Raw genomic sequence first — 14923 nt, forward strand, 5'->3', positions numbered from 1 at the left:
TACTTGCACTCAAATAGGAAGGTATGCTCATGTTTGTTACTCAAACGATTCAAGTATTTCATTTTTTTTTTGACAGCATGTTTTTTTTGGGTTTTTCCTTAATTAAATTGTAACTTACATATACAAGTTTAACTCTATGAACGATGAAGAAAAATAAATCTACGGGCATACAAAATTCTAAGTCCATTCGTCTATCAGTCGATCCATTTTTTATATACTTCACAACATGGTCTTGCTTTCCATACATACTTAGTATCGAATCATTTGAAGCTTTTGGGTGTGTGTGTCTTGAGTCACAGAATGCGATAGTCGATGGTTAATGACCGATAGTCATCGATTTTTAATCATCAACAATGGAACAAACAAATTGAGATATATAATCATAGTCAGCTTCTCTGCCTGTTGGCCTGCTTTGACCGGACAAAGGTTGGTTTTGAGTAGTCTGACGCCACGTGGAGCTGTTGCTATTGTTTAAGCCAGATGCGCCGGACTGGCCACCACTCATTGTTATATTATTTGCGGTACTCTTGGAGCCGGCACTGTTTCCGGAACCTGCAGAACCATTCACGGAATTGCTGTTCACCGTACTGCTGCCGACTGGTCCAACGCCGACTGGACCCGTTACAGAACTGCCAGAACCACCAGAATTGGGAGCCGCCCCACCACTTGTACTAAGTAGATTCGAATTTGCCACACTTGTGCTTGGATTAGTGCCACTGACGCTGCTATTGCCGCTGCCGCCGCCGTTTCCGTTGCCATTTCCGTTGCTACTGTTTCCAGATAGGCTAGACACCGAGCTGCTACTCCCAGCAACAGTTGCTGTACCAACGCTACTGCCAGCGCTACCTCCAATAGCAGAGTTGGTTGAGGATGGGACTTGCGGCAAATGTTGTAAGATATTCTGTACCTCGTTCTCACTCGGAGATTCAGCAAAAATTGTTGTGTTGCCGAGAACACAGTTATTTAAAGCCATTTGCGCTTTGCTCGCCTCCTCCCGCGTTGTATATTTACATAAGGCAATTCCTTGGTTTAAGTATAGGTGAAAGCTGACAAGGGGGCCATGCTGCATGCACAGGGTACGTAAGGTAGGACCGTCAATCTGGAAATAAAATACAACGATATAAACACTTTGAGCACAAAACAAAACTTAAAAGCAGAAAAATCGAAGGACAAGCTTAAGGCTGTGGGCTTCAAAACATAAAAACAACTACTATGGAAAACAGATTTGTATGAAGAATACATGTACTTTCTACAAATGATCTATGTCGCAGGAGAGATGCTTGCTTCTGTACATTCCAAACTTCTGGTACAAAACATATCCCCTTAATTCCTCACAGGTGCATAAAGGAAAAATTTATTTCATCAGTATATGCATTTATAGAACTGCTCGGAATAATTTAATAAACGCTTTTACTAACAGCAGGCAGGTACTGATAGCTGGTTCATTTTTATCCTTTCATTTCATTTTTCTGCTAAATAACCGACTAGCAGAACCATTTTGACGACAGGGAAGTAAAACACTTATCTATTATCTTTGTAGAACTTTTATAGAGCATACCTGAGCTGTAAGATTTTTCAGAAGCAACCAACTCGAGCTCCACGATGTATTGCCTCCAGTCCAAGTTGTATTTGTGGTTGGGACACCACTTCGCGTCTGCAGCCAGCCATTAGCACTGCCGGCGATCGTAGATGATGTTGAAGTGGCGCCACTTACTCCGTTGCCAGATTTATTGGCATTAGTAGTTAATCCAGGCGGGGGTCCTCGAGACGATGCTTTATTCAGTGGGCTTGTCCACAGCTCAGAGGTGGATGCGCACTGCTGACTGTTGTCCGACCAACTTGTCAATGTATAATAAATAGTTATGTATATATATCGCAAATATGTAATGTTTGGGATTCACCTTGGAAAATTTTGATTAGGATTAAAACTCCACGTTGACGATGACAAACTTAAAGGCGGCAGATCAGTCGGCGAGTTTTTGCCAGTATTGGCAAATATATCAGCATCTTTTGGCGTCGGATTAATGGACAATGGAGATCTAGCAACGCTGCCGGGAGTTATGCTGGGATCGTCTTCTATGCTTTTGATCTGAGAACCCTTAAAAATAAACTTCTGCTTGGATATGTTTCGACTTTGCATGGTTGTACAGGTTACCTTCCACGGCTTGCCTGGCTCGAACTCTTGCACCAGGTCGGTGTAAGCAGTTGCTGCTGTAGTTGGCTGTGCAACTGACCAGTCTTTATTCTCGTTATCAGATGAGGGATCTGGCCAACCGTCACCAATATTGCGTCCAGTTGACCATGTACTAGGATAACAATGATAAGTTTTATTTCACTATTTAACACTACCATTAAATGGAGTCGTTACGTGACTGTAGGTAAAATTATGTATGTATATGCAATCATACCAATTATATGTATTCACTAGTGAGGGGCAATTTTTTTTTCGCACGAATTCTAAGAATCTTTCTCCAAAAAACTATGTGAGAAGCAGGACGATTTCAGGTTGGGAAATTTTAAGGAATTTAAGGTATTAAAAAAATCACATTTTCTGAGCATGCATTCTGATCATTCTAATGCATATTTTTATAGCCGTACTCGAAGAGTTAAGGGATATTAGATTTGTGGTAAACGATGATGTGTGCATCCACATAAATCATAAGCTCACAAACTTATATACTGACTGAGAACGGGTATAAAAGTAGAGTAGCGTCCACAGAAGCGACTCACAAAGTTCATTCTCCTTAAAACAAATTTTATATATATTTTTGTTGTTTTAATTAACCAAACATTAAACTTTTTTTTCAGAAAGTGGGAGCTAAAAGTCTTACTTTTTAACATATTGAAAATTTGGACAATAAAATAAAAGTACGCGTGGCATAAGAAAGGGCAAAACTTAACGGCCATAGCAAATATGGAAAATAAAATTTTAAAATGTGAAAAATACAATATTATTTTTATATTTTTATCAAGTGAATTTTCAGAATTGAATTTTCCAACTTATCAGGATATACTAACATATTACATTTACGTGAGTGATCGTCAAAATAACAAACAAGAAAACAACACTCTTATGAAAACGCTACGCCAATAATAGCCAACAAGTTAATTGAATTTTGGGAAATAGCTAGTATTAAGCTAATAAATAAAAAAAGAACATGAAACGGTGCAAAAATATATATAAATATATAAAAATAAAATTGTATTTTTGACGTTTTAAAAATCTTTTTGCCGTATGACCATTAAGTTACGCCCTTTCTCCCACTTTCTGAAATGAGCAGACTCATTTCATTAATTAAAAAAAGGGGGCTAGAAATTTATTTTAGACACAATTTCTTGATGAAAGTTTCTTAGAATTTGTCGTAGATTCCGATTTTGGTGGACGCTTACCAAATTCTTTTTTTTACCCAAACAAATTGACCCAACCTAGTATTTACGCACACTCTTGCACTCCGTCTATACTCCTTTCCATTAATGACAATAATTCAAACTGTTTCCATACCAAAAATTCCGTTATATCTCTTTTTTCACCAACAAAATACAATCCTCAGTCACTTCGCAAGGATAGAAGATAAGAGAGGGAGAAAAATTGCTTTCTTCATTCCGGCTATAATAATAAACATACTTTATGATACTGCGTTTCTACAGATTTTCGCTCTTTTTGCAGCCGAAAGGGGAATGTCAAAATCAAACTTGTGAAAATGTGATATCACAGTAGTCTGCACACAAAATTCGGTTTCTCAGGATATAGTTTCAAAACAGGGCGTTAAACAAGAGTGACAGACGGGCATTGCTATATCGACTCGGCTTTTGATGCTAATCAATCTTAATGAGGTCGTAAACGCTTTTTTCGGCATGTCTCATTTGAATCTAAAATAACCCTTTGAGTTAACCGGAACTTATGATTGAAAGCTTAGTTTTTTGCAATGTTTTTTTACTTACCCATCATTTTGCAGGCCCAAAGAGCCCATATTGTTTGAATTGCTCGATAAATTTTGCTTAGTCGCACCTGGAGCCCGCGAAAAGTCTGTGCTATCAGCATTTATATCTTTTTCTAATACTGGAAGCTTCCACTGATTTAAACGGGACTGCTGATTGGATGCCCCTTGGTATCCACTTGGCTGAAATTTAATCAATACGTCGAACGTTATACCATCTAAGCCATATAGTCATCGCAATCGGAGTCGACCCCTTTTTACCTTGTTAAGATTGAGCTCAGAAAAATTTCCTTGCATGTTATTTATTGCATCGTGACCTCTCATATAGTCATTGCCAGAGTTGTTCAGGTGTGCTGATGGATGTTGTGGTTGCTGTTGCTGTTGTTGCTGCTGCTGTTGTTGCTGCTGCGAATTCGGTTGTAGATTTTGCTGCTTTATATAAACGGCTTGTTGTGCATTTATTTGGTTTTGTAGATTCTGGATTTGTTGCTTATATTTAGCAATGGCAACATTCACTGCCATTGGATTGGCATTTCCGCCTCTAGCCAGAGATTGCTGAGCTGCCTGGAGATGCTGCAGAAGGTGAATTAGAAAAAAGGTTAAGTTAGGTAGAAAAAGAATTTGTAAGCGATTTCCCAAATAAAACTCAAAAAAGAAATTACCTTTATATTGCTAAGGAGTTGATTCAACAGGTTTAAGGTAGTTTGTGTGAGCGGTTGAGTCAATATTTGACTGGATATGAAACCACTGTGGATGGCCAATTGAATCTGCTGCCCCAGCATGCGTATTTGCTGACCAGACGGTTGATTATTTGTGTTAGCTGCAATATTGACGGTGGCTGCTGCAGCCACTGCTGCGTTTGATGAGCCTTGTCCGAATCCCACTGACACCGAGGATGCGTTACCCACGGACTGAGGGCCAACAGCAACGCCATGCGGGCCCTGACTCAAATACTTTTGTACTTGCATGGCGGCCATGTTGGGATTGTTGTTTCCACTTCCTGTCACTGCAGCACCGCCCATGTTGTTCATAAGATTATTCTGTTGGAAACGAAAAGAAAGGTTCAAAATGTTATTGTGCACCTGTCTAGAAGGGCATCGACCACCTTATCACTTACAGGAGGGAATGACATCGAAGGTTGTGCAGCGCCCACTGGGTAGCGCCCAGCAAATCCACCGCTGCTCGTTGAACTAGAGTGATCGGAGTAGGAGCCGAGATTCTCCTCGTGCCGACGCCAGCCATCCATGGCCAAAGACGAATTGGCCCGGAGCATGTCAGCCGCTTCCTCAATGTTCATATTGGCACTTACTAGGGCCCGTTCCACGTCCTCTTTCTTAAATCCGTTTTCGACCAGAATGCGGTACTGCTTGCTTTGCTTTATCATCTCCGTGTTGAGAACATTAACCATTCCCACATTCAACCCAGCCAGCTTTTGCTGTTGCTGCTGTGATTTGCCCACTATGCCACCGTGGGCGCTCCAATCGGATCCGAGGTCACTACTGTCCACAACACCAACACCGACACTGGACGACGTGCTCCAGCCTGATGAGCCACTTGTTGATGGCAATTTACTCTGCTTATTGCCCCAACCAACACCAACGGATGACGTGTCGCTCCAAGAATTTTGTGCTATTCCTGCACTTGATTTGTCGTCCACCCAGTTACTGCCAGATACAGATCCACCGCTGGGACCGCCTACACCAATGTTATGGCTGTCGTCTCCCCAAGCGGTAACGCCTGCAACTGTATTTCTGCCGCTTACGTTGTTCGTATGCACCCACATTGTGCCTCCATCTGGCTTGTGCTGCACGCCGCTAACGGATGAGAGACGCGCCTGTGGTCCCACTACACTGGACATGGGATTGTTGGGATTGCCGCCAACTGGAACATTGCTGTTTCCAACGCCAACGCCTGCAATACCGATACCTACAGATTGATTTTGTCCGCGGATCAGGTGATTGCGTCCAATAGAGTCGGTCATGTCTTTCCAGTGCCCGCCGCCGCCACCGCCGCCGCCGCCAGGAACACGGGACTGCTGGCCCCACAGAGATGTCCCGTCATCGTAGTTTGGAATATTGCGGCGCTGTGGAGGTGGCGATGGCTCCTCCCAGCCACTTATCTTGTCCTTTGTACCGCCCCCACCCACTCCCACCGTTTGGGTCGGTCCCCATTGGTTTGCAATATTTGTTGATACGGCACCAGTGACGCCACCTGGACCGGGACCGCCGGGACCAATTCCAGGACCGGATGCCGCTCCAACATTCGAGCCGGAAACTTGCCCAACCATTTTGTTCATGTTCTGTAATTGGTTGTGGGACATCTGCGGATGGTGGCCCCACATTTCTGAAGTTCCATTGAGTCTGCCAGATATTCCACGGGGATCCCCACGAATGGGATCGCGTGGGTCAATCATGCGAATGTCACGAGGATCCCCGGACGGAGCTCCAGCACTGCCGCCTGCGCGTAATGCGTCGCGATGATCGACATTTCGAATGTCCATAGGTCCCCCGCCCCCTCCGGCCAGCGGCCGTATTTCTCGAGGATCTCCCCACCCGTTGCCAGTATTGCCTGCATTATTTCCACCTCCAGCTCCAATTCCACTCGCTCCAGTTATATTGCTTGAACCGCTTCCACCTGCAAGGAAAACAAGCCCACAAGAAGGGAACCGATAAAACATTATAACAATTAGTTTTCAGATATCTAAATGTACTTCTACAACACTGTGCAACCACCAACCCAACTCTATGTATCAAAGCCGTCAAAGTTTGTGCCCCGGGCCTGTGCTAAAAATGGTCAAGACGCCGACGAAATTGCACCAAATTATGGAATACTCAAATCTACTCAAATTTGGTGGATGGAGTTGAAAATAGTTAAATTTTGCGACTATTAAATGATTCGATCAGAATGTTAGTGGTTCAAAAAGAAATTACTGCTGCCTGCCTCCTTTTTTGATCCGGGCAATGAAATGGGTTTCATTTGTAAGGAATTTCCCTAGACACTTTTCGGATGTTTGAATTTAGTTGCACAGTGCGACTGTTGTAAATTTCAAAGCTTACATCCTGGTGTTACCACAGGCAAGGTTCCACTAGTGCCAGAACCACTATTATTACCAGTTGATCCTAGTCCAACGCCAACTCCAACGCCAACTCCAACAACACCCTGACCCCACTGAGGACCAGCGGAGGGAACAACTGCGGGGCCAACGTTGACTCCACTTGGATTTACACCAACGGCTGCACCAGATCCCGTATTGTTAACTGAGCCTCCTGTCCAGACACTACTACTATCCGCCCCGTCATCGTCCTCTCCCCACGTACCGCCAAGGTTGGAGGATGGCGTGTGACCCCAAGAGGGCTTCGGAATTTGTTGAGCTGGCGGCTGGCCGCCGTTTCTCAAGTTCGACTCCCAGAGATCTGTGCCGTTGTTGACGCTCGGCTTCCACATGGGCGGTGCAGATGCATCCTTGTTGGTTGGCTCAGGAGAACTTGGTACCTCCCAGTTTGTATCCTGGTTGACATGCTGGCAACCCCAGCCATCCTGAGAAAAGAGCGCTTCGCGCATTGTGTTCAAGTGCTCCAACTGATCCTTAGCTCCAAATGTTGCATTCCCAACTATTGCAGCATCAACTTGATCGTCAACGTCATTATCAAAAGCAATAATCGCTATCGTTAATAATTCGTATGTATTCTATGGAGTGGAGTAAGAGTCTTCTTTGCTCTATTTTGATAATTGTATATTTTAACTCGGTTTCCGTATGGTTTCGTTGCCTTTCCACCACTGTGTACTGGGAGAAGATACAAAGTAGAATAAATGTTAAAAAAATAATTAAGAAGTACATTAGTTAGTAAACCATTTATATGTGTATGTAGTACTAGCATGTCCATACATACTTCTAAAAATGTCTTCTAACACTTTTTATTCTAGAAACCTTTAGATGAAGTGTTTTGATGTGCTTTGTTATAAAAAAAATACTGAATTGATTTCCACTCATATGTACATATGTATGTATAACTCTGTATATATGTATAACTATAACAGTCGTATCGCTCAGATACTCGGGACATTTCTGGCAACTAACATTACATTTGAAAGAAAAGCGAAAACTAAATTATTCCATTGATTTTAGTTTTTGTTAAGATTTGGTGGTAAGGAACAAAAGGAAATATAAAATATTAAATCAGGTCGGTACGTGAACTACACCACGCATACTTATGCATGTTCGTACATACACAACCAAGTGTGGAACATACTTGACAACTCTGGTCGAGTCGCCGTCGTCATTGACGCAATCACCCTATTTTAACTCTGTACCTTTCCTTCTTTTGCACTCGCGGTTAACCAGCAAATATGGCTCTTTTTGTATGCAAATGCAAACAAAACAATATATAGTATGCATGTGTACAACACATATATATGTACACTGTAGATGTGTAAATGCATATATTTTAACAGTTATGTTCAGTCACTACAAAAAAAATTGTTCTCTATAAATATATATAACATGTGTATATGCTTAGAGTATGTATGTATGTACAAATATTCGCGTGTTTTGTGTGCATGAAAAATACCAACGAAAACTGGAATGATGTACAAAATGGAGATCCAAGAACCAAAAATTACGTCAAAAACTTTTTAATTTTTGTTTTTGCCCTTTATGCTGCTGTACTTCAAAAAACACATATTTCTATTTATGTACATATGAACATACTTCTGCACTTAAATATTTTTGCAATAATTTCCTTTCGTATGCGAACGAAAAGTTGATTTTCTCTACATACGAATACATATGTGTGTGTGTATCATGCCAAGCCACTGACGATTCAGAAAGTGTGTGTATGTAGTGAAACATACATATTTACATATTGAAGCGATTGAAATTTTCTCTCCACATTTCACAAATGGATAATTAAATAACTTGCGAAGATACACAAAAGCATATATGACATTACTTAAAATTGGAAACAAGTTTTAGTAAAAATATAATTACAATTTCGATGTGAATTGAATGCGAATTTGCAGGGCACGTTCAACGCGGACGGAAAAAGAAACAAGAGAGTGAAAAAACTGATTGCAATGTTGCCACCTGGTCAGAAAGCCAAGCCTTTGAAATTTTCAAGTGGTGCACATGTAACAAATGCATAAGTACTATATACATAGAAATGTAATAATAGATTTTGCCATTATATTTATGGCAGGTAGCTACTAAGGAACTTGGAGTAAGCTTATCCTTAAGCAAATTACAAACTCGTACGTCATTATGTAAAATATTCAAAGCGTGGCAACACTCATTCTGCAACGAGACAAATATATGTACATACACACACATACACATGTCTCAAAAAATTCACTAGATATTCTATCATTTCAGGACCATTTACATTTCACAAAATGATAATTTAATATATTGAGTAGATACGTGCACAGATATGCGGCGTTGTTTTAAATTGGAAAGATCTCATTCTATCTTTCATGACAATGTTATGCATAACATGCATATGTACATACAGACATACATATGTATGTATGCTGGCTTATATTAGCCCATTTATTTTCGAGTGTCACTGCTGTACATACTTTTATTGTTAATGCCAACCAAAGCATATGCTTTTTTCACCGCAAACTATTTTCACACACAATAATTTGCAAAATTAGTATCACGACACTGTGTCGATTCTATGTTGGTGAAACCATCGATATTTTTTTTGGGAATCGATGTTTTTGCTATTTATTTTGAGTTCGCTACAAGAGATCCAGAAGCTCCGTAAAATAAGTCGTCAAATTCATTCGTTATAATATTTATTTGATTATATATGTTGCTTAAATTAAGGTACAGTTGGCACAAGTTTTCAGGCACGCAACAAGCAACTTGTCGCTTCCGAAGTTTCAGAAACATGGTACTGAGATGCAAATTTAATAGCATAGCTGAAAGATATAAGCATGGATCTCAAAACCCGAAAAATTTGTTATTTTCTTCGAAAAAACAGTTCGCGAACAGAATCACGGGCACAAACTGGTTTCTAGGCTTTGTACGGAAAGATCCGAAAAAAACTCCTCGCTAACAGAATCAGGGTTGATATTCGTATGAAACCGATAAGAAATTTGTTCGGGCTAAAACTGTTTTCAGGGCTCTGTACGGAAGGCAGTACTGATTACACTAGTCAACACGATTTTTCCTCAAGGAACAAAACGAACTTTTTCTTAAAGATTTGGGGCTTAGAAATGGTTTGATATTTTTTTTTTCTATGGCAGAACGTTTTTTTTGAAGAATTTTTGAAAACTGGTATTTTTTTGTTAAGCTTTTTTCAGAGGTAGCGCTTGTTTTTTTTCACATAGCTCTAGTATCTTACGTCTGGTTGTAAAGAACTTTGCTATTTTGAAAAGATAATTAAAACAGCTAGAAGTTAAGCCCAAACACTTTGTGATTACAGCTTACCGTCTGGGAAATATAAAGCATTGAAATGCAAAAATTATGATTTTTGTGCGGTATTTTTGACGAAATTTTGACTTTAAAAACTCAGGAAAAGTCGAAAAAAAATTATATCCTGTGTCCTCTATTTTTTTGTGTATAGGTGCATTAATTTGGCGTCGTTCAAGGTATCGCTCATTAAAATCTATGGAGAGACTTTGGAGCTAAAATTCGTTAACTTAACCTAAAATTGCTGGTATGTTTCAACCCAGGTATGTTTTTCCAGCAAACACGAAAAACCAAATGAGTATAATTTATTATTTTTATATTTTCATATATATAAAACAAATATTGTTTTAAAACATTTCGTCGTCACGGTGATCGGTACGGAAGGCGTCCGTGCTGGTGATTGTCAGACACATTACTTTGCCAATAAAATATTGGGGAGCCCATGATATGCCTGGTGAAAAGCGAAGTGCATTTATGTGCATTTTATGAACTTTAAACAAAACCAAGCAGCTGTCTGAGCAGTGTTACCGTTCGGAATACATTGCACACCTCTGGTCACACCACTGGCCGGTAGAAGAATATGACATTTGTTTGCTAGCAAACAGTTTTTGGATCTGAGTACTAGACTTAAAGCCTAGATAGCCTTAGATCGGATACCGTTTGATTCTGGAATCTAGATTCCTGTCTTTGGGACGACCGCCTCACATAATTCAAGGCCTTGTTGACACAAGATTTTTGGTCTCGTAATATGTCCAGTTTCAGAAAGAGCGTCCGCAGTGTCCTCAGATTCTTATTGAAATGCTTCACCGGGATTTGAAGAAGCGCTACAAGGGGATTGTGATAAATTGTCTCAATAATGAGACTTTTCCCTTACGCTAGGGGCTTGCCTATAGCGCCTATGGCGCATACAAAATTTAGTCGAGAGTATGTAGAGTCTTCACCGTATCTGAAAGCTAAATGTATATGAATTTAGCTCCATTCGTGTCCACACATTGACAAATCCGACACATAACTTATCCATACCAATCCTAAATAATGAATTAAATAAAACAACTATTACAGAGTTTACAAAAGCCATAATGGCGTTGGAGGTGTTTCTTTATTATGATTAACTGTCTTTCGAACATGTTCTTTTCTTTTAATTGAATCAGGCTACAAATAAAATACATGAACTGCAAAAAGCATACTTTTACTGTTTTGTTGTAATAAATCTACAATATGTAATTAACGTAATTTGTTTTCTACTCTAATAAAGGTAGTTGTTTATGTATGTATGTGTGTAAGTATGTATGTATGTAGATAGAAAGCCAAATATCAATACCGAATAACCGTACAAAATCAAAAGCTTTCTTTTATAAAAATGTATACATCATTTAGATGTTGTGCTTCTGTATGGTATGTGTTGAAATGAATTTAATTCAGCCTCATTAATAGTTCTTAACATCGTCTAGTATTGGGGGAATTGATTGTTATATACATAACTAAAAATGTATATGCCGGAAGTACTACCAGATAAGCGACACCGTCAGGAGAAGAGTTGTCTTCCGTTCCTATGGATGTCTGCCAAAATGCAAATGCATGCACAGATCGAAGGAATCTATTCTCTTTATATGGTGAACATTTGACACTACAACTGCCACAGCTACGGAAACATATTTACCTCAGTGCAGAGGTATTCAAGTTAATAGATTTGTGTCAATTGTGCACTTGACTTACTTTTATTTGATTCGTGTACTTATAAAAATGCATCAGTTTCTTAAGTCTTCCTGTTTTATAACACAACGCATTATGTGAAAAATAGCAGTCAACTAGTATGGGATACTAGTAGCATTAGAGATGATGCTTCAGTTAATGGACATGACATGCATAAGGTAAAAAATGGCGTAGGCGAAATGTAAAAAATCTTTTTAACTATATATATATAATATATATATATATATATATATATAAAGGTAGTCACTATATATATATATTCTTAGCTATCGTACTGAGAAATTTCGATTTTTGTTCTTATATTACGTATGGGTTTTTCTTGTTTTGTATCTCACACGTGTCGTTTGCTTGTATATATGTATGTATGCTGTGTGTATAATATTTGTATGTACATCTTAATGGTTTACACTACTAAATTAAAATGGATCAATTAGATTATTGTGTCCAGTTGTCGGGCTTGGTGTAAAATCTTTTTCTGATGTCCTACTAAAGTTATCCCCATATCCGACAGCTGTTGAGCTGTTAACCTAGAGATCTGGGAAGGGGTGGTTCAAAAAACAGTAATAACGGTTATAATCTTGAATCTTTAGAGCGCCTACAGACTACATACATATGTCAATTCATATGAACAGAGTACATAGTATGATATATGTATAGGATCTATCTCACCTGTTGAGCATTCACTAAATTAGCCTCTTTAAAATGCTGACAGTATCTTGACATTTTAATATTCTCCAACCATAAGTCAGTGCTTATGAATATGTTCTGTCCGCGTTGTGTATCCAAAATATGAACCCCGTCTGTTTCCGGTGAGTTGCGAGTTGTCAGCAATGACTGCGGCTGTCTCGCCAAGTTGTCAAGGGTCGAAACGATGCTGGCAAATGTGGGACGATGCGTTCGCTGCTTTTGCCAGCAATCTAACATCAACTGATAAAGTGCTTCTGGGCAGTCCATTGGAGCCGGTAGGCGATAGCCTTTTTCAATGCTCTTGATTACGTCCTACGTAAACGATAAATACCTAGGTAAGTACGCTGCTTTCGTGCAAATAAACATATTAGGGGTGTGTACCTGATTTGACCAGTTCCAGTATGGACGTTCACCATAGGACATGACCTCCCATAAAACTACGCCGTAAGACCAAACATCCGATGCGGACGTAAACTTTCTAAATGCAATTGCTTCTGGAGCAGTCCAACGTACTGGTATTTTACCGCCCTGAAATATTTCAATCGATCAATTCGCATTCAAAATTATTTTAGCCACGAATAGACACAATAGTCTTATGCACTATAGTGATGTACTGGCTGTACTTACACGTGTTGTGTACGCATCACTTGCATTTTCGATTTCTCGTGATAAACCAAAGTCCGCAATCTTGCAAATCAATTGGGCATTAACGAGAACATTTCGGGCCGCCAAGTCTCTATGCACATAATTCATGTCACTCAGGTAAGACATGCCACTGGCTATGCCACGGAGCATTACAATCAGCTGAAGCGTTTGGAATTTGCCGTCATTCACTCGCAGGAATGTGTCCAAGCTACCATTTTCCATGTACTCAGTTATTATCATAACCGGATTGGAGCGGGTAACCACACCTTGCAGATATATTACATTCGGATGATCGAACTGTCCCATTATTGAAGCTTCAGTCAAAAAATCACAACGTGCCTTTTCCGAAGATCCTAGGGAACAATAGATAATAGATAATTCATTGAGATTTATAAATCGATTTATAATCGAGCGGCATTCATTTCAATTGCGTCAATTAATATCTTAGCTTGGTACTCCTTACCTGGTTTCAAAGTCTTTATTGCCACATCAATGTCCTGCACAAAGTTTGGAGGTATCTTCAAACGACCACGGCATACATCACCGAATTCTCCACCTCCTACATAAAAGTAAAAAATGTAACAGCTGAAACCAAAGCTAAAGTGTCAAAGGTGACAACAAACTGACCAATAATTGCTTCTATAGTTATGTAGTTGGCATCTATTTCTCGAGCAAACTCCCTTATAGCCTGATTAGGATCCTCATATGTATGAGGATCGACGTAGCTCCGACTATTGCCAAACAAGGGCGTTGTCACTGGAAAAACAAAGGGGAAGCAAATCGTTGACCAAAGAGAACTTATGCGCATAGTCCTAATTTTATATGTATCTATGTATTTATAAAGCCCATATACTCATATGGTAGGTTAAAGATTAAGTTATTATTGGTGTAACAGAACCGGAAAACATGCGAGTTAGGCCAAGAACCATTGAATCAGAATTAGTACAACCCAAAGACATATGTATGTATATATGCAAAAAATATACCGTTTGAATGAAGAGTCTTGACAATTGGAGTAGTATCCATTGAATTAACTAAAAATAAATTTAAAAAAATATTACATATATGTTCAGTCAATGAAAATATTTGTTCTGCAAATGATTATAAAACTATAGTAGCATTGTTCCGATTTTCAGCAAGAGTCCGTGTGCGAATGCAAAGTAAATGAAAGTTGGAAACATTGATACATATACGAAAACATACGACTAGTACACAGATCAGATGGTCTTTTTACCGTGTAGGGTAAATATTTACTATTCGAAAATATGGGAGTATTATTTGGCTTAGTTTAATTTATGAGTCAAATCACTTACTATATGTCACAATTAGTCCTTTAAAGAGAGATCAGTTTTAATAGGGATTAGAGGAGGCGGATATTAATACATGTATGTTTAAGGTTTCATTTTACAAAATTCATGATTCTGTCAATAAGAAAGCGAGTGGGTTTCAAAAACTAACAATATCAATATCAATAACAATAAAGAAAATTAACAAGAGTGTGCAGTGCACTCATGCATTTCTGGAT

The 14923-nt window shown here is 39.3% G+C and overlaps 2 protein-coding genes and 1 long non-coding RNA gene across 10 annotated transcripts in view; 1 reads left to right on the top strand and 2 right to left on the bottom strand.

The window, feature by feature from the left end:
- Positions 1 to 9618, bottom strand: LOC111070850 (protein Gawky). 3 transcript variants are annotated; one of them, XM_022361836.2, is made up of 10 exons: positions 9513 to 9618; positions 7049 to 7722; positions 5056 to 6572; positions 4601 to 4978; positions 4200 to 4511; positions 3943 to 4121; positions 2156 to 2306; positions 1902 to 2089; positions 1559 to 1838; positions 1 to 1099 (listed from the first exon to the last, which is right to left on the bottom strand). In XM_022361836.2, exons 2-10 carry the CDS (start codon positions 7497 to 7499, stop codon positions 341 to 343), a joined length of 4215 nt encoding a protein of 1404 aa, XP_022217528.1. In that variant the 5' UTR covers positions 7500 to 7722; positions 9513 to 9618; the 3' UTR covers positions 1 to 340. The 3 variants fall into 3 exon arrangements, with proteins under 3 accessions (XP_022217528.1, XP_022217526.1, XP_041449353.1); XM_022361834.2 differs by having other exon boundaries at positions 1902 to 2098; positions 9513 to 9617; XM_041593419.1 differs by lacking the exon at positions 9513 to 9618 and adding an exon at positions 8926 to 9021 and having other exon boundaries at positions 1902 to 2098.
- The window catches only part of LOC111070856, a 22076-nt gene continuing 16724 nt past the window's right edge, over positions 9572 to 14923 (top strand). The window contains exons 1-3 of one of the 2 annotated variants that reach the window (XR_002607427.2): positions 9647 to 9765; positions 10508 to 10616; positions 10738 to 11558. This is a non-coding gene — a long non-coding RNA (uncharacterized LOC111070856). Of the gene's footprint in view, positions 9766 to 10507; positions 10617 to 10737; positions 11559 to 14923 lie in introns of those variants that run through there. The other variant, XR_005967798.1, reaches the window with a different exon arrangement.
- The window catches only part of LOC111070852 (ephrin type-B receptor 1-B), a 14120-nt gene continuing 10606 nt past the window's right edge, over positions 11410 to 14923 (bottom strand). For 3 of the 5 annotated variants that reach the window (XM_022361845.2, XM_022361844.2, XM_022361843.2), the window contains exons 8-14: positions 14385 to 14432; positions 14026 to 14154; positions 13862 to 13957; positions 13381 to 13751; positions 13135 to 13281; positions 12736 to 13065; positions 11410 to 12601 (exon numbers count right to left, since the gene is read on the bottom strand). In XM_022361845.2, coding sequence (XP_022217537.1) covers positions 12497 to 12601; positions 12736 to 13065; positions 13135 to 13281; positions 13381 to 13751; positions 13862 to 13957; positions 14026 to 14154; positions 14385 to 14432 — 1226 coding nt within the window. In that variant the 3' untranslated portion in view covers positions 11410 to 12496. Of the gene's footprint in view, positions 12602 to 12735; positions 13066 to 13134; positions 13282 to 13380; positions 13752 to 13861; positions 13958 to 14025; positions 14155 to 14384; positions 14433 to 14711; positions 14730 to 14923 lie in introns of all 5 variants that reach the window. The other 2 variants (XM_022361846.2, XM_022361847.2) reach the window with 2 other exon arrangements.

This window comes from Drosophila obscura, unplaced genomic scaffold (assembly GCF_018151105.1).
Source record: "Drosophila obscura isolate BZ-5 IFL unplaced genomic scaffold, ASM1815110v1 contig_187, whole genome shotgun sequence".
Classification (NCBI taxonomy): domain Eukaryota; kingdom Metazoa; phylum Arthropoda; class Insecta; order Diptera; family Drosophilidae; genus Drosophila; species Drosophila obscura.